The sequence below is a fragment of the Octodon degus genome, unplaced genomic scaffold, assembly GCF_000260255.1.
Source record: "Octodon degus isolate 3935 unplaced genomic scaffold, OctDeg1.0 scaffold00029, whole genome shotgun sequence".
Taxonomy (NCBI): Eukaryota; Metazoa; Chordata; class Mammalia; order Rodentia; family Octodontidae; genus Octodon; species Octodon degus.
The window spans coordinates 1034625-1051143 of NW_004524605.1; the positions used below are offsets into that span (position 1 = coordinate 1034625).

Consider the following 16519-nt stretch of genomic DNA (forward strand, 5'->3'; position numbering starts at 1 on the left):
CGGGGAAGGGAGGAGGGGCAGGAGTGGAGAGGAAGGGGAGCCGGGCAGGGGCTTCCCGGAAGGCTGGGGTCAAGTCTAGGGTGGACCCACAGCTAGTTCGTTGAGCACTGACTGTGCGTTGAGTGTGGGGCTCGGTCAGGCACCACCAAGGACCCCATTCCCCAGGGAGTGATGGGGCCTGGCCCAGCCCAGCACCCGGGGCAAGGAAGCAAGCACCTCCCGCACCCTTCTGCACTTTGGCTGGCCCTGGCCCTGAGCCTGGTTTCTCATCCCTAAGTGCAGGCCACAAGAACTATGACACCCTTTGGCTATGGAATCCTTTCTCAACCAAGAGCCACTCAGGTGGAACTTTGTTGTTTATGGGCCTTCAGGGAGGACGAGGAAACCTCCAGACACCACTACTGCCAGCCGTGTGCCCATAGCTGCAGGCTTCCTGGCAACTGCACCCATGAGGGTAGGAGGGTGTGGATAGGTGGAAAGGCACAGCCCTCTGGCTCCTGCTGGAAAGTGCCTCCGGCCCACCTGAGTGTGAGCAGAGGTGTGGCACCTCGAAGAGCCCCAAGTAAGGCAGGCACAGAGCTTGGGTTTCCCACTTTGACAGGACAGACCCACAGAGAAGCCAGGGGTGAGGGTAGCCTGGATCTTGCAGGTGGCAACAGGCTCAGCAGATACCTACTCAGACTCTGTTGTTAACTAATATTCCTTGCTGTTTGAATAGATTAGCAGTGGTGACCCTATGTCAAAATAATTTGATACAACATCACCACAAAGGGTCATGAGTGCATAAGACTCATGAGGGATTTAAACATCTGCTATGATTAGTGTTGTTAAAAACCTCTTCTTTGGCGAAATAGCAGAACAACATGTAAAACAATTGGGGTGTAATGTAGCCAAAGGAAAAAAAAGTTGGCTCTAGAGATTTGTCAAAAGGAAAAATTGGAGACTATTCTCGATGCCTCCTAGTACTTGCCTCAATTGGACCTGTTCTCCCATTTCTCTTGGCTCTATCAGGCCCTGTTTTATAAATTGTTTAAGTATGTTCAAAAAAATCCAGACCATCAAGTCAATGGTGCTGAGATCTAACTACGAATCCCTCATGCTCCTGGGACAATTATAATAACTTGGGGGTTTTAGCTGAATCACTGATTTCATTCCCAGATAAAACAAGTGGAGAATGTAATGGGTCAACTCACATTTTGGGCTATAAATGTAAATCTTGTGTTTTCTGTTGTGTAAATGTATATTCACCCACTGTTCTAGGTTGTTTAGTAAATAGTGGCTGTTACTTGCTGTTTGCTAGATAAAATTCCTACCTCACCAATTCCTGTTAACAAAGTTAGCTTACAGAGATGACTTCAAAAGGAAACTAAATGGGCTTTAACTTCTTGTAACCTCGGGCTATGCAAGGCTGCCTGCAGGTACTCAGGTGCAAGATAACCAGAAACTAAAACAAAGCCCCAGGAAGTTGAGTTTGGGTAGTGGTCACAGTGACCCTGAAAACATTGTTTTGTGTCAGACAATGAATTTGTTTACCAAACAGAATGTGGTTTTTTCATGTGCCTTTCAGTTCTCTCCTGTGTGAGAGCTGATGGGGTCCCTGAGCTCAGTAATAAATGGCTTTCCAAATTCAAAAAAAAAAACCCACAGGCTCAGCAGGGCCCAGAACAGATACAGGCTGCTGAGTGCCAAGGAGCAGGACTCAGCCCAGGAGCCCATCACTGGCTGGTGAACACAGAATGCTCAAGATTTGGGGAGAATAGAATCCCTGGGAAGGAATGAGGCTGTGCCCAGGCCAAGGTGCCAGAGAGGTACAGGGCAGCATAGCCCATCTGCCTGTTCTGCTAAGTGGCTTAGCATGGCACAGAGTTCAGCTTAAAGAGCAGGATGAGGGCTGGCGAGATGGTTTAGCACACTAAGCACTTGCATAGGCAAGCTCAGGGATGGTGGGTTCAGTCCCAGGACAAAATGACATGCTGGCCCCACCCTCAGGCACGCTGAGCAGGGCATAGTGGCACAGGCCTGCAATCCCAGTGCTGGGGAGGCTGAAAACAGGAGGATCACAACAAGTCTGAGCTACATAGTGAGACCCTGTACCAAATACATTTAAAAAAAAAAAGATCAGGGGTCGTCAGGATGGAACCCTTTTTTCCTTTGTGGCCACACCTCGATCCAGTGGCATAGGGACTGCAGCTATGTAGGGCATGTACCTGGCCAGCTCCCATCGGCAACTACGAAAGAGGCGGCTCCCTGCATTTAGGGCCCAACCCGTTAGCGGGGATGCTAGGCAGTGAATGTTGGTGGTGGCCAGCTTTGCTTTCAAGGGGCCTGGTTTCCAGGGCGACCTGGTCCCCGAACCCAGGTGAGCATCACAGATCTGATAGCCGGAAACCACACCCCCCTCGCTTTGTGCAGCTGGGATGTTAGCCCCTGTGAGAAAGGGGCAGGGAGTTTGGGGCACAAGCTGTTCCCATGGGCCATGTGTGGGGGCCCACCTGCCTCTGAATCCCAGTGTCCCTCCTGTCTGGATTAGCACTTAGGCTTCTACCCGTGCTCCCAGTGTCCTGCTCCTGTCTGAACATCCAGGCTTGGTCTGACCTTGATCTTTATGCACCACACCCGGAGGGGGCTGCATGCTCCTGGGGCCTAGGGACCAAGAGCTGCCTGTGGGCAGGAACCTCTGGAAACCCCTATATGCAGACATGCGCTGCAGTCTTGCAGGCTGCATCTGCTTTCCATTAGACTTGGAAGACAGCAGGGGATTCCAGGCAGTAGCAGCATTCTGTGCCAGTGCACAGATGTCGAGGGCCTGGTGCCCCAGGAGCCCTTTACCTGTTTGCCCCCGCTGTTTTGATGCCAGCCACCAGGGGTGGCAAAAAGGCCCTTCAGGATAGGCAGACAGAGCTGAGCACTCTGTAGGCTGAGGCCAGAGGATCACTGCAAGTTGAGAACGCGAGGCCAGCATGAACAGGGCGAGACCCTGTCAAAATAAACACAAGGCTCAGGCTTGACTCAGGTCTCCACATTCCCTTTGGGGGCTTGCTGTTCCCCCAGCCCAATTTGTTGAGCAACCTCTGGGCTGGGTTCTCAAGCTGGGAGCATCTGAGCAAGGGGTGGGAGAGGTAGGGACAGCAGTGACCTGGTGATACCGATCAGTGGTTGCCCTGACCACAGGATGGGCTCACATCTGGAAACACTGTCTCAGACTGCACCCGGCTCAGCCTGAGAGAGGGTAGAGGGCTGGCAGCACAGCCCCTGGGAGAGAGGAGGTCGGGTTCCCGCGCCCTGCTTGGCCCCGCTTCACAGCACGGGCATGTCGAGGTTGGGATCCCACCTCCTACCCCCTAAGCACCACTGAAAGTGATCCAGCGGTCTCCAAGGGCAAAGTAAAGGCTAGAAGGAAAGTCCTGAGGGCTGACCCCCCTTCGCCCCCCAGGCCCTTCCAACCATGCCTGGATCAGGGTTGTTTCACAGCGCCTCTGGCAGCAGGCGCAAGGGAGCGGGTGGTGGGTGCTCACTGGCGCCCCTGGTGACGGCGTGCGGCCTTCAGGCGACGTGGTGGACGTTTACCAGCGGGAGTTCCTGGCGCTGCGCGATCGCCTGCACGCTGCCGAGCAGGAGAGCCTTAAGCGCTCCAAGGAGCTCAACCTGGTGCTGGACGAAATTAAGAGGGCTGTGTCCGAGAGGCAGGCGCTGCGGGAAGGAGAGGGCAACCGCACCTGGGGCCGCCTGACCGGTGAGTGGCAGGTCGAAGGGTGGGCGCCCTCTGTGCACCCTCCTGGTGCTGGCTTGATCCCCGCTTTCCCCCCCAGAGGACCCCCGGCTGAAGCCCTGGAACGCTTCGCACCGGCACGTGCTTCATCTGCCCACCATCTTCCACCACCTGCCTCACCTGCTGGCCAAGGAGAGCAGCCTGCAGCCAGCCGTCCACGTGGGCCAGGGCCGCACCGGAGGTAGGGGAGGTGATGGGAGGGCAGTGGATTGGCCCTGAGGCCCCACGCTCCAGCATCCCCTGTGCCCACAGTGTCGGTGGTAATGGGCATCCCGAGCGTGCGCCGCGAGGTGCATTCCTACCTGGCGGACACGCTGCACTCGCTCATCTCCGAGCTGAGCCCGCAAGAGAAGGAGGACTCGGTCATTGTGGTGCTGATCGCTGAGGTGAGTGGCCAAGGTGTGGGAGCAGGGAAGGAGAAAGGAAACCTGAGTTGGGGAAGCTAGTGGCAGGCAGTTGCCACCTCATTCGCAAATTTAGGAAGACAGATAAAAAGCCCAGAGCCCCAAGCGCCCCCTGGCAGAGGTGCGGTTACCGGTCCATTCACCACCTCCCTGCAGGGCGCTGGCTGCTGGATCCTAGGCCCCAGGTCCCATCCCTGGGGGGCCCCTAGGAAGCCCTCATGCCCTCCCCTGCTTCCTGGCCTTCTGGGGCGTGGCTGGGCTCAGAGTGTGCTGGTCTTCCCACAGACCGACCCTCAGTACACTTCGGAGGTGACAGAAAACATCAAGGCCTTGTGAGTCCACCCGAGAGCTGGAGGAGGGGCCATGGGCCGTGTGGGGTGGGTTCTGCTCCCCTGGGATGGAGCCCGTGTGGAAGGGTGTGGCTCCTGCTTAGTGCCTCAGATTGGCTGCAGGGGTCTGCTTACTAGGGTGCCCTTTAACCCTGGAGGCAGATACCCACTGGGCCTTCATGTTCCCTCCTCAGGTTCCCCACAGAGATCCATTCCGGGCTCCTGGAGGTCATCTCCCCTTCCCCCCACTTCTACCCAGACTTTTCCCGCCTGCGCGAGTCCTTTGGGGACCCCAAGGAGAGAGTCAGGTACCACCTGTCCTCCCCCTCATGCCCAGCAGCCCTGGGTGCCCAGGGCCTCAGGTGCCAGCCTCCCTACAAGGTCCTGCAAAGGTGGGATGGTTGCAGAGCCTGAGGCTCCTGTACCTGCCCCAGGTGGAGGACCAAACAGAACCTCGACTACTGCTTCCTCATGATGTATGCGCAGTCCAAAGGCATCTACTACGTGCAGGTCAGGCCTGAGCTCCGCCTGCCCCTTCCCACCCCACTCTGGTCAGACTCGGGCCTACCCCATATGTCCTGATCCTGACCCTTGTGCAGCTGGAAGATGACATTGTAGCCAAGCCCAATTACCTGAGCACCATGAAGAACTTTGCCCTGCAGCAGCCTTCAGAGGACTGGATGATCCTGGAGTTCTCACAGCTGGGCTTCATTGGTGCGCCTCTCACACCCCACCCCATGGCCTGGCCTGTGCGGGAGACCCTGTCAGGCTGCAGGGAGCCCCTGCCTTGTGCCCTTATGCTTCCCCTGCCTGGAGTGCACCCGCAGCCCATTCATACCCCTCCCGTTCCTGTGCCCAGGGAAGATGTTCAAGTCGCTGGACCTGAGCCTCATTGTGGAGTTCATCCTGATGTTCTACCGGGACAAGCCCATTGACTGGCTGCTGGACCACATTCTGTGGGTGAAGGTCTGCAATCCCGAGAAGGATGCGGTGAGCTGGAGCACACAGGGTCAGGGAATGGGTCGGCACGCTCATGTCCTCACCTCCGCCTATCTGAGCAGAAGAGGGTACTGTTTGCTATGGGAAGCTCTGAGTGTCACCAGGTGACCCCAGCTGAGCTCAAGATGTCACCTCCCTTCACAGAAGCATTGTGACCGGCAGAAGGCCAACCTTCGTATCCGCTTCAAGCCCTCACTCTTCCAGCATGTGGGTACCCACTCATCCCTGGCTGGCAAGATCCAGAAACTGAAGGTGGGCCTGCCTGCTGTTCTGGGCCAGGTGCAGGTGGAATGGAGGGTTGGGGACAGTGGGTGGGGCTCACCTCGGAGTCCTGACCCCCTAAGCAGGACAAAGACTTTGGGAAGCAAGCCCTGCAGAAGGAGCATGTGAACCCGCCCGCCGAGGTGAGCACCAGCCTCAAGACTTACCAGCACTTCACCCTGGAGAAGGCCTACCTGTGTGAGGACTTCTTCTGGGCGTTCACTCCGGCCGCAGGGGACTTCATCCGCTTCCGCTTCTTCCAGCCCCTGCGCCTTGAACGGTCAGTGCCCTAGTGGGCAACAGGGCCCTGGGGAAGGGCAGCGTGACTACAGGGGCCCAGGCTCAGCACTGATTGCTGGGTCTACAGGTTTCATCTGTGACTCCAGGTTTTCTTATTGAAAAGTGGGGCTCACAGTAAAACTTCTATAAGCAGAGGGCCAGGCGGACCCTGGGTGCTCCAGTCACCACTGTCCTGGGAAGGGACGCACCTGGTGCTCTGTGGGCCGGGCCTGGCCTCTGCTGGGCCCTGCGGTGCTCTGGGTCTGGCAAGCCGCTCACCACTGGTCTGGCCGTGTGTAGCTTCTTCTTCCGCAGCGGGAACGTCGAGCACCCGGAGGACAAGCTTTTCAACACGTCTGTGGAGGTACTTCCCTTCGATGTAAGTGTGCAGGGTGCAGGTGTGCTCCAGGCAGTGGGTAGGCGCTTAGGCCACTTGCTCCAGCCTCTTATTTGATCCCCCAGAACCCCCAGTCCGAGAAGGAGGCCCTGCAGGAGGGGCGCTCAGCAACACTGCGCTACCCACGGAGCGCCGACGGCTACCTGCAGATCGGTGAGCCGTTGCGGGCTGGATGGGCAGTGTAGCTGTTGGCGGGGCTCGTACCTGCTTTGGCCTGAGCTTGCCTTGCTGCTGCTTTCCAGGCGCCTTCTACAAGGGTGTGGCGGAAGGAGAGGTGGACCCGGCCTTTGGCCCCCTGGAGGCACTGCGCCTGTCCATCCAGACCGACTCCCCGGTGTGGGTCATTTTGAGCGAGGTGAGGCTGGGCACGCCCCGGACGGAGGACGGAGCCTGGGGATTCGTGGTGGTGCCCTAGGCCCGCTGACCCCGCCCAACTCCCCTAGATCTTCCTGAAAAAGGCTGACTAAGGGAGGCTTCCGGGGCGCTTCCGGCTTGCCCGAGATGTCTGCCGCTGCCCAGAGGGCCCGGTGCGGCCCCACGGTGGCTCTGCCCGCTCCCTGCTGGCTGGCCTGGGGTTCACCGCTGGACCGGAGGCCCCAGGAGCTGGTGCTGCCCCGGCCCGGGCCGCGAGAACGAACGTTGGCGGCCCCACACTGTGCCTGAGGGCCGGCCCGCGCCGCCCGAACTGGAACCGAACCCACCCGGAGGTCGACCCGGCGGGCCTCTCCAGGCCGTTTTAGAGGAGCTTTTCCTTGGGCGCTGCTGTCTGTGGCGCGAACACTGGAATGCATATACTACTTTATGTGCTGTGTTTTTTATTCTTGGATACATTTGATTTTTCACCTGAGTCCACATACACTTCTATAAGAGCGTGACTTGTAATAAAGGGTTAATGAAGTGTGTGCCTCACGTGTGGGAGCTCGAGCCTCCGTGCCGGGCCTGCGAGGGACCTGGCAGCCGCCGCCGCCGGGCGTCTGCACATCCCAGGCTGTCGCGCGCCCGGGGCGGCTGTGCCGGCCTCCCGCTCCGGCCCGCGCGCAGTGGGGGCTCCTCCCGCCCAGCCGCGCCTCTCGGCGGGCGCCTGCTCTGGTCCAGGACCCGGCGGGGCGGCTGGGGCGGTGGGGAGCCGGCCAGGAGGGGCCCACCCGCGCCGCCCTTGCGGACCCCTAGGCTACACAGCTACGACGCAGCCACAGCCTGCTCAAGGGAACTTTATTAGCGACCGAGTGCGGTGGCGGGAACCCCTCCTGTGCTCCTCGCGTATCTGCCCGGCCATCCGCCGTCCGTGGTTCAGGCCGTCCGCAGCAGCGCCCGTAGTGGTCTGAGGAGCGCGCCGCGCGCCGCAGCCGGGAGGAAGTGGGCGAGCAGGCCGAGCACCGCCAGCGCCAGCAGCAGCCAGAGCGTGCGCGCGCTCGCGTACAGCGGGGCCAACCTGCGGGCGGCGCTCAGCGGGGTGACGCGAGGCCCCGCCCACCGCCCCGGGCCCGCCCACCGCCCGGGCCCCGCCCACCGCCCCGGGCCCCGCGGGGCTCTCACCTGAGCTGCGCTGAGCGCGCGTAGCCCTGGAAGTAGCGAAGGCGCGTGAACAGGTAGACCAGGCCGCAGAGGGCTGCAGCGCCTGCGAGGGGGCGGCAGGGTGAGCGCAAGGCGTCCAACCCGGCCGCGCGCGCGCCTTGGCCGCCACAGACCTTCGTGGAAGTAGATGCCGGCCACCCACAGCGTGGCGAGGAACAGCGGGAAGTACTCGCTGCAGTTCACCCTGCGGTGGCGGCGGGCGGGTCGGGACTGGGGCTGAGCCTCGGCCTCGCCCGGCCCGCCCGCCCTCGCCCGGCCCGCCCGCCCACCCGCCCGTCTCACTGGGCTCGGTAGACGCGTTCGAACTCGGGCGGGCCGGTCGTAAGCGGAGGCGTTACACGGTGGGCCCTGCGCGCCTTGATCACCTGCAGGGAGAAGTAGGCTGCGGGCGGGAGCGGGAGTCAGGTGGGGACGCCCCCGCTGCCCGCCCACCCGCCCAGCGGCGGCCCGGCCGGAGGGAGGAGGCCCTTGCGTCCCCGCCTCGCTCCCAGGCTCCGGGCCGGGCCGGGCCACCTGTCTGTTGGAACCTTGCTCCCGGGCCGTTTGACTTGCAAAACAGCAGATACCTTGGAGAGAGCGTGAGGGGAGGGGAAGCTGCGGCGCCCCGGGTTGCTCCCAGGTTGCGAGGGCCTTGCACGGGCTGTACGAGTGCTGTCCAGCCCGATCCAGCCCTAAAAGTGTTCCCTCCCGAGCCCAGAAGGTGGCAGCCAGGTGCGTGCAGCAGAACTCAGGGCCTAGGGCAGGTGCAAAGGAGGCTCAGGGTCCTGGGCTATGCCCAGCCCTGGTTCTGTCCCCGAATGCCTTGGTGCCAGGTGCGAGGTAAACCTGTATGCTCCTGTGTGCCCAGGCACAACCCAGGCTGTAGCCACGGAGAGGGGCTGGGCCAGGCCACTGTGAGCTGGAGGTCAGGCTCCCAGACCAGCAGTACCTTGTCCCGGCCACATGCTGAGGACATTGTGTGCCCTAGAAACACTTCATGTGGATGGGGCCAGTCTCAGAGAACAATCAAGCAGCCACTGTTTGGGGATAGTTGAGCAGGTCCCTTCCCTGTCCAGCTGTGCATGACCCTGTGTAAGAAGCCCTGAGAGCCAGGGCAGGCAGTAGGGGACAACAGGAAAGGGCAGGGCTCAGCTGTTCACCCCCACATCCACACAGCGGGATCCAAGAGTTCTGACCTCCACACCATGACACTCAGTGCCACGCCAGGCACCTGGCACGCCATGGTGGCTGTGCTTTCTGCAGTCTCCTTCCTGCTGTTTGTCTGCTGGGTGGGGCACCCTCTTGGCCCTCTCCCCACACAAGTTCCACTGTTTGCACCTCAGCCTGGCCTCCAGAGCCTCCCACCCCCCAGGGGACCCCTTCAGGTGGTGCACTCAGGCACTAGTTCCCTGAGTCTGCGACCCTGGAAGAGCCTGGGCCTCATACACCTGTCCCTGCCCATGTGTCTATGGCCAGACCTGGAAGGCAGCAAGCAGGCTGCAGGCCCAAATCTACCCGCCCCCACGCAGGAGCCAGCCCACCTTGCAGCAGGACTCCCAAGACAGTGACAGTCGCAAGCAAGGCCACCTCGTCCTTCATGGCGGTGGGCAGCAGGACAGCTGCACTGCTCATCAATGCGTCCCAGCTCAGCAATGCGTCCAGGAGAGGAACAGCAGCCTCAGTGCCCTCCCCACCCCTTTTCAGTGGAGGGGCGGTGACCATGCCCACAGAGGCAGAGAGCCTGGCCACTTCCGCCCAGTCCTTCCTGCCCTTTCCATGCCTAGTCCTGTGCCAGCACAGCCTACTTCAGCTTAGGGCTGTCTGCCTCCTGTGCCCCCCACACCATACAGGGTCATCCAGGCCCTTTATCTGTATGTTGCACAGCACAGCTAGCCCTTCAGACTCTGTCCATGTGGGCCCAGGTCCCCATCCTGCTGTCCTGCCTGGCTGCAGCTGCTCAGCTCAAACCACACCTTTTGGCTCCCTTCAGCCTCAGTAGGGGCCATAGGGCCCCAGCCACACAGGCCAGCTGCCTTCTAGCTCCTTGCAGCAAGGGCCAAGCTGCCTCAGGCCGTGCAGGGAGCTCCTGTCCCCAGGCCTTCTGGTAGGTGGGTCAGCCACTGGAAGGCCTCTGTGAGGCATCTCTGCTTGCCCACCATGCCACTTGTGTTTTGTTTTGTTTCATTTGAGGCAGGGTCTTGCTATGTACTTGGGATTGTTCTTGAACTTACTATGTAACCCAGGTTGGCCTTGAACCTGTAGCAATCTTCCTGCCTCAGCCTCCTGAGTGCTGGGATTGCAGGTGTGTGCCACCACACCCAGCTATCATGCCCCTTGGTTCAGAAGAAGAGTTACACCTTTTTGGAGGCCAGGCCCTTCTCATGCTCAGGCCTCACAGCCTGAACAAACTGACTCCTCCCCTGCCTGCCTGTGGGGGACTGTGAGCTTGACAAGCCCAGAACATGAGGTGCAGCAGTGGGGAAAGGGTGCAGAGAGTGCGAAGACTGCTTGGGGCTGAGGGCTGAGAACATGGGGCCTCCCTGCCTGGAGCTCCCTTGGGCCACTCAGCCTTTTCAGTGTCATTAACTGGTTGCTTCTCCTTTAGGCTGAGGCTGGTTTGAGGTAGATTTGGTTAGCAGTGGCCAACTCCAGGCTCTGGCAGAGCTGTGAGTGTACACGGGCTGTTCTGTGGCTGGGGAGAGGACAGGCAGCCACCACTTTTCCATCGGCCCCTCATGCCTGTGCTTTCGCCTGGCCATAGAGGAGCGCTTCTGTGGCCCTGGCCAGCCTCTCCCTGCTGCCTAGGTCCCAGCTGAGGGCCCTTGCCTGCTGGGGTCCCCCCTCCTCGACTTGTCAGCTGGCCCACAGCTGGGTCCTCAGGGGCTCACCAGCTCCCTGAGGCATCAGGCCAGCCTTGGACCCAGCAGCGCTCAGTGAGGGAGAAGGCCCCACTGAGAGGCTGGAAGGCACACACCCTGGCTTATCTCCGCTCCTTGCTGGAGCCATGTACAAGCGTGCCCCTGCCCCTGTCCCACAGCCTCAAGTCTGGCTGTGTCACAGCCCACCCAAGCTGTGGGTAACCCACAAGTTCAGCTGTGCTCCTTCAAACTGTCATGTCTTCCAAGGCTTGCGCAGCTTCCCACCTAAGCCCATCCTTCTGCCCAGGAAACAGAAATGCCTGCCACCAGCAGCCCCAAGGAAGGCAGATGTCCCAGTCCCCTGGGGGTCCTTGCTTCCCCCACCCTGAGCTTGCCAGTCTCTAGTCCTGCCAGGGCTGACAGGAGGGGCCCACGGTCAGCAGTGCCGACCACTGCCCTCCATGCACCCGTGCAGGACAGAGGCACCAGCATCACAGGGGTGAGTCCCTACAGGACGTGTCCGCAGTGCCCTCAGCCCTGCATGACCCGAAAGAAGCTTCTTCTTTTTTTTTTAATTTTTTTTAGGAAAGGGTCTACAGGGTGTTCAGGACCTCACTACTAGATCCTACTTGTAGTGATCCGCCTGTGTACAGCCTCCCAAGAACTGGGATTACAGGCAGATGCCACCACACCCAGCCTCAATTACCCTCTCAGGGCGCCCTGGGGGCAGGCCCGGCACGGCAGGCCCAGGGGATCGAACCCCTGGCCCCTGAGCCTGCTTGCAGGCGCTTTAGCCCGCTGAGCTATTTGGTCCGCCCCAAAATAAGCTTTTGAAGTCCAAGCTTGTCATAAGGGCGTCTGCAGTACAAAAAGGCCAGCAAAAGCATGAGCGACAGGATGCCGGGAGGCCCTTAGCTTCTAGGTGGAAACGTGCAATGACCCTTGGGAGACAGCTGCTGTGCTCATAACTTTGCTCAGTAGTTGAACTGAAAGTCAAACTTGAAAAAACCTCAGCTGGGAGCGGTCTGGTGCGGATGTGGTGGCAGACCCGGGGGTAGGGCCTGAGGGGACTCCTGCGCACAGCGCGGGCCAACGGCAGGAGGCGCTGTGCAGGGCCTGCGTGCTCGGCCCTACAGCGCGGCTTTTTCTGCGCTTTATTGGTGTAAAGTCTCATAACTGTGGCTCCAAGGAAAGCTAGTGATGCCAGCAGCGCAGCTAGCAGGAAAACAACCATGTAGAGGCCAAGAAAATCACTGTAACATTTGTTGAGGCTCTAGAGAGATGAATTTGTAAGTGTGACTTTCGGGCCTCCAAACCAATTATATGGCACTTTTTTTTTTTTTTTTTTTTTTTTTTTGGTATGGAAGGATTGAACTCAGGACCTTGTGCTTGCCGGGGCAGGTGCTGTAGGCTACTGAGCTATATCTTCGAGCCCAATTATGTAGCTTTCTATTGTTTCACTTTCTTTCCTATTGTTTCTTATGGGAAAAATATGTTTAGTTCTTGAGCTTTTGGTGTTTGAACATGAATTTGGAATGAGTTGAATTTTTTTTTTTTTACTGAGAAAAAAGTATATATTTAGAATTAGCTAGCTGGACTCAGTTTATTTATTTTTTTTTTAATTTTTTTTTTTAACATTTATTTAGTGTGTGTGTGTGTGTGTGTGTGTGGCCAGCTCAGCCCACCAGGGGGCGCGGCTGGCTGTCACGTGGTGCTGGGGGATGAACTGCGGTCCCTGGGCTTTTCCAAGTTTGTTCCAAATAGGTGCTTTAGACCACTGAGCCATCTCTCCAGCCCCTGGACTCAGTTTAGATGATCCCAATTTTGTTGGCAACATCCAATGCATCATAATCAGGAGCCAGTCGAACACATGCCTTCTTCTCTCCATCAGGCCTGATGAGGGGATTGACCTTGGCAACATCGATGTCATAGAGCTTCTTTACAGCCTGTGTGATTTGGTGCTTATTGGCTTTGACATCCACAGTGAACACGAGTGTGCTGTTGTCCTCAATCTTCTTCATGGCGGACTCTGGTCAGGGGGAACTTGATGATGGCATAGGGGTCAAGCTTGCTTCTCCTGGGGGCGCTCTTCCGAGGGTATTTGGGCTGCCTCCGGAGCCGGAGCGTCTTGGGCCGGCGGAAGGTGGGCGACGTTCGTATCTTCTTCTTTTTGTGGCTGTGGATGCCTTTCAGCACGGCCTTTTTGGCCTTCAAAGCTTTTGCTTTGGCTTCAGCTTTGGGAGGGGCAGGGGCTTCCTTCTTTGCTTTCGGCGCCATCTTGGTAAAAAGCGGAATGAGTTGAATTTGACACGATGTCACTGCATATGTTTATTTTGAAATTTGTACAGACTTACAAAGACGTTGAAAAATTGAGCCGGGCCTAGTGGCACACGCCTGTAATCCCAGTGAGGTAGGGCCTCCAAATGCGAGCGAGGAAATACCGTAGGTCCCAACCTGTTAGATGTCTGATACACCAAGTTCATGTTCCCCAAATCCAAGAGTGAATTCTGAGGAGCAACACAGGTTAAGAGTACCAGATATTCGAATTACAGCGCCTGCAAGCAGGCGCAGGGGCCGGGGGTCAATCCAGGCCTGCCATGCCGGCCCCGCCCCTGGGGCGCACTGAGACGGCAGTTGAGACGGCGTGGTGGGCATGCCTGTAATCCCAGCTCTTGGGAGGCTGTACACAGGCGGATCACTACAAGTAGATTCTAGTAGTGAGACCCTGAACACCCTGTAGACCCACCCCTAAAATACAAAAAAAAAAGAATGCCAAATATTGATTGAGGGGAGAGATACAGCTCCTGAGAGACAGGTTGCCGAATAGCAAGGTCACAAGGTGGGTGCACATGGGCTGAAGCTGCGATCCCCCACTGAGACTGGAAGTGAGCTGCTTAGGTGTCCCTGGCCCAGCGGGGAAGCAGGTCACACAGCAGGTGCTGGAAAGAACAAAGCCCTTTTCAGGAAGGGCTGAGTCCGAGGTGGCCCAGCTACTGCCGTCCTTCCCCTGGGACTGCCGACCAGAAGGTTGGTCCTCTGTCTAGCCGGAGGCCTGCCCACCAGCAGGTGTGCTTCTGGCCACAGGTGTGATGTTGGCCTCTTTTGTAGTGACTTGTGGGGGCTGCTCTGTCTGTACGTATGCCTATTTAGCTGTCTCTGGTCCCAGCTCTTGGGAGGCCAAGGCTGGAAAATTGACACGGGCTCTTGTCTACACTGTGAGATCCTGTCTCAAAAAAAAGGTTGAAAAATAATGCAGTCTCCCTATGCTCTTCACTCAACTTCCTCTGTTAAAACATAATCATAAAAAAAATAATCATAACACAACCATGTAAGATACAAGACTAGCAGGGATCTAAAACTATCATGATATTTTACAGATTTATCTTCTTTTGTCTTTTTGAACTCTTACTGGGTTTTTTTGTTTTTTGTTTTTTCTTTTCAGAACCAGAGATTGAACTCAGGGCCTTGTGCTTGCCAGGCAAGCACTTACTCTACTGAGCCATCTCCCCAGCCTCTTTTGTCTTTTTGAGACAGGGTCTTACTATGTAGTTCAGGCTGGCCTTGAATTCAAAGTGGTGCTCCTGCCTCAGCCTCCCAAGGCTCACAGGCAGGAGGCGGGGAGATGGGTGCAGACACCTCCCCTGATGGTCCCTTCCTACTTGGGGCCAAGCACAGGGGCCCCACACCTTGTCTCCATAAGTAGGCCAGGCTGGCCTTGTACTCTAGATGATCCTCCTGCATTAGCCTCCCAGGTACTGGAATTATAAGCATGTGGCACCATGCCCAGTGCTCCCTCCCTCTTTCCTTCCCTCCCTGTTTCCCCCTCCCTTGTTCCTTCCTTCCCTATCCCCTTTCCTTCCTTCCCTCCCTACCCCTTCCTCTTCCCTCTTTCCCTCCTTCCCTCCCCCCTCCTTCCTTCCCTAGTCCCTCTCCCTCCCTCTTTCCTCCATCCCTCCCTTCCCTTCTTCCTTCCCTTCTTCCCTCCCTCTTTCCCTCTCTCCATCCCTCCCTTCTTCCTCTTTTCCTCCTCCTTTTCTCCCCGTCCCTAGCGCTCCTCATGATTGAGCCCTGAGATCTCTGGGCTGCGTCCCCAGTTCTTTTGGGGACAGGGTCTCAGTTGCTCTGACAGGCCTTTGTACTCTCTTGCTCCTGCACCAGCCTCTTGCGGAGCCAGTTCCTGCTTCTAAATCTGGCTGCCGTGTGTGTGTGTGTGTGTGTGTGTGTGTGTGTGTGTGTGTGTGTGTGTAGGTCTTGCTCTGGTGCCCTACAGTGAGATCTTCTGTCAGCCACCTCCTGGAGCCCTCCTACCTCGTCTAGCAGCACCTGAGGGTTTCCTTCTGTTTTTGAGAGAGTCCTTAGGTGGCCTTGAGTGCACAGGGCCTCCTGCTTGGGCTCTGGTGCACCCTGCAGAGCAGCTTTTGGTGTCTGGGGACTTGCTTGTTGAGGCACACAGCAGCTTGTGCGGTCTGGCCCGCTGTGCCCTGTGCTGATGACTCCTGTACTGGCGTCAAAAGTGGGCTCCTCTTTGGGGAGGGTCTGAAGTTACCTCCCAGCTTTGGTCCAGGTGCTGGCTGCAGTCAGCCGGGGGGGGGGGGGGGGAATGCCCCTTGAAGATTGAGTACCAAGGGGAGGGTCTGCTCAGCCCACTTGTCTTCTGGGCGCTGGGCCCTCCCGCTGAGCTCGCCTGCCCTTTGCCTTACTTGATGCACGCCTGGCACCAGAGGCTCTGAGACACTTCCTGACGACAGACTAAGAGTGTGGAAATAAGAGGTTAGTTTTCCGTTTCGACAGCAGGGCAGTTTGAGGGTGAGAAATAAGTTGTCTGGGAACAGTGCACATTTAAGTTCCAGCATCTCAAAGTTCTCTTTCTAAAAGCAGACTGATCTTAATCTTTTTTTTCTCTCATTTCCTTTAGAGGAACTCAAGGAAGGCCTGCACTGCGCCGAGTTACACCCCTGGGGCTGGACGTGGGGGCACACACCTGTGATCTCAGCACTTGGCCGACTGAGGCAGGAGGATTGCTGCAAGTTCAAGGCCAGCCTGTGCTGCATAGTGCGTTCAGTACCATTCTGAACTACGTAGTGAGACCTTGTCTTGAAAGAAAGAGAAAGTGCTAGGGCTGATCCCAGCCTTGTGGGAGTGTTCCACACACCCTGGACTTGCTGAATTGTAAGTCCTGGTCCTTGTGGCATTCACAGCTACGCTCTCGGCCTTTGCACTGAGCTGTGTGTCCCCAGCCATTTATTTATTTATTTACTTATTTTTAAATGTATTTAGTACAGGGTCTCACTACACAGATCAGACTTGTAGTGATCCTCCTGTTTTCAGCCTCCTAAGCGCTGGGATTACAGACCTGCGCCACCATGCCCAGTCTCAGTCTCTGTCTCAGTGTGCCCTGGGGGCGGGGCCAGCATGATGCGCTGAGGATCAGCCCTGGTCTCTGCGCCTGCCTACGCAGCTGCTTTAATCCGCTGAGCTATCTGGCCAGCCTTATCCAGCCATTTTAAAAAAAGAGAATACAGGGGCTGGGGAGATGGCTCAGTGGAATAAGCGCTTCCCTGGCAAGCGCAAGGGCCTGAGTTCAATCCCTGGTTCCACCAAAAAAAAAAATAAATTAATTAATTGAAAAAAATAAAAAATAAGAAAGAATACAATATCAATATAATGAT

At 57.6% G+C, this 16519-nt stretch overlaps 2 protein-coding genes across 2 annotated transcripts; one reads left to right on the top strand and one right to left on the bottom strand.

The window, feature by feature from the left end:
• The first annotated feature begins 3378 nt into the window (after positions 1–3378).
• Positions 3379–7346, top strand: Mgat4b (mannosyl (alpha-1,3-)-glycoprotein beta-1,4-N-acetylglucosaminyltransferase, isozyme B). Its single transcript, XM_004629421.2, is given in 15 exon segments — positions 3379–3536; positions 3539–3733; positions 3810–3950; positions 4022–4155; positions 4459–4505; positions 4697–4810; positions 4937–5012; positions 5102–5216; positions 5362–5492; positions 5646–5753; positions 5849–6042; positions 6342–6420; positions 6504–6591; positions 6681–6793; positions 6882–7346. Coding segments are annotated over 15 exon segments (1650 nt in total). The 5' UTR covers positions 3379–3445; the 3' UTR covers positions 6906–7346.
• A 307-nt stretch (positions 7347–7653) lies between these two features.
• Ltc4s (leukotriene C4 synthase) lies at positions 7654–9613 on the bottom strand. Its single transcript, XM_004629300.2, has 5 exons — positions 9534–9613; positions 8296–8395; positions 8127–8197; positions 7975–8056; positions 7654–7870 (listed from the first exon to the last, which is right to left on the bottom strand). Exons 1-5 carry the CDS (start codon positions 9589–9591, stop codon positions 7729–7731), a joined length of 453 nt encoding a protein of 150 aa, XP_004629357.1. The 5' UTR covers positions 9592–9613; the 3' UTR covers positions 7654–7728.
• Positions 9614–16519: the final 6906 nt, after the last annotated feature.

Coding starts and splice junctions, on each gene's coding strand:
- Ltc4s (XM_004629300.2), bottom strand. CDS start 9,591: ATGAAGGACGAGGTGGCCTTGCTTGCGACTGTCACTGTCTTGGGAGTC. Junction 8,396..9,533: donor CTTGGGAGTCCTGCTGCAAG/GTGGGCTGGCTC, acceptor TCCCGCCCGCAG/CCTACTTCTCCCTGCAGGTG. Junction 8,057..8,126: donor CGGCATCTACTTCCACGAAG/GTCTGTGGCGGC, acceptor GCCCCCTCGCAG/GCGCTGCAGCCCTCTGCGGC.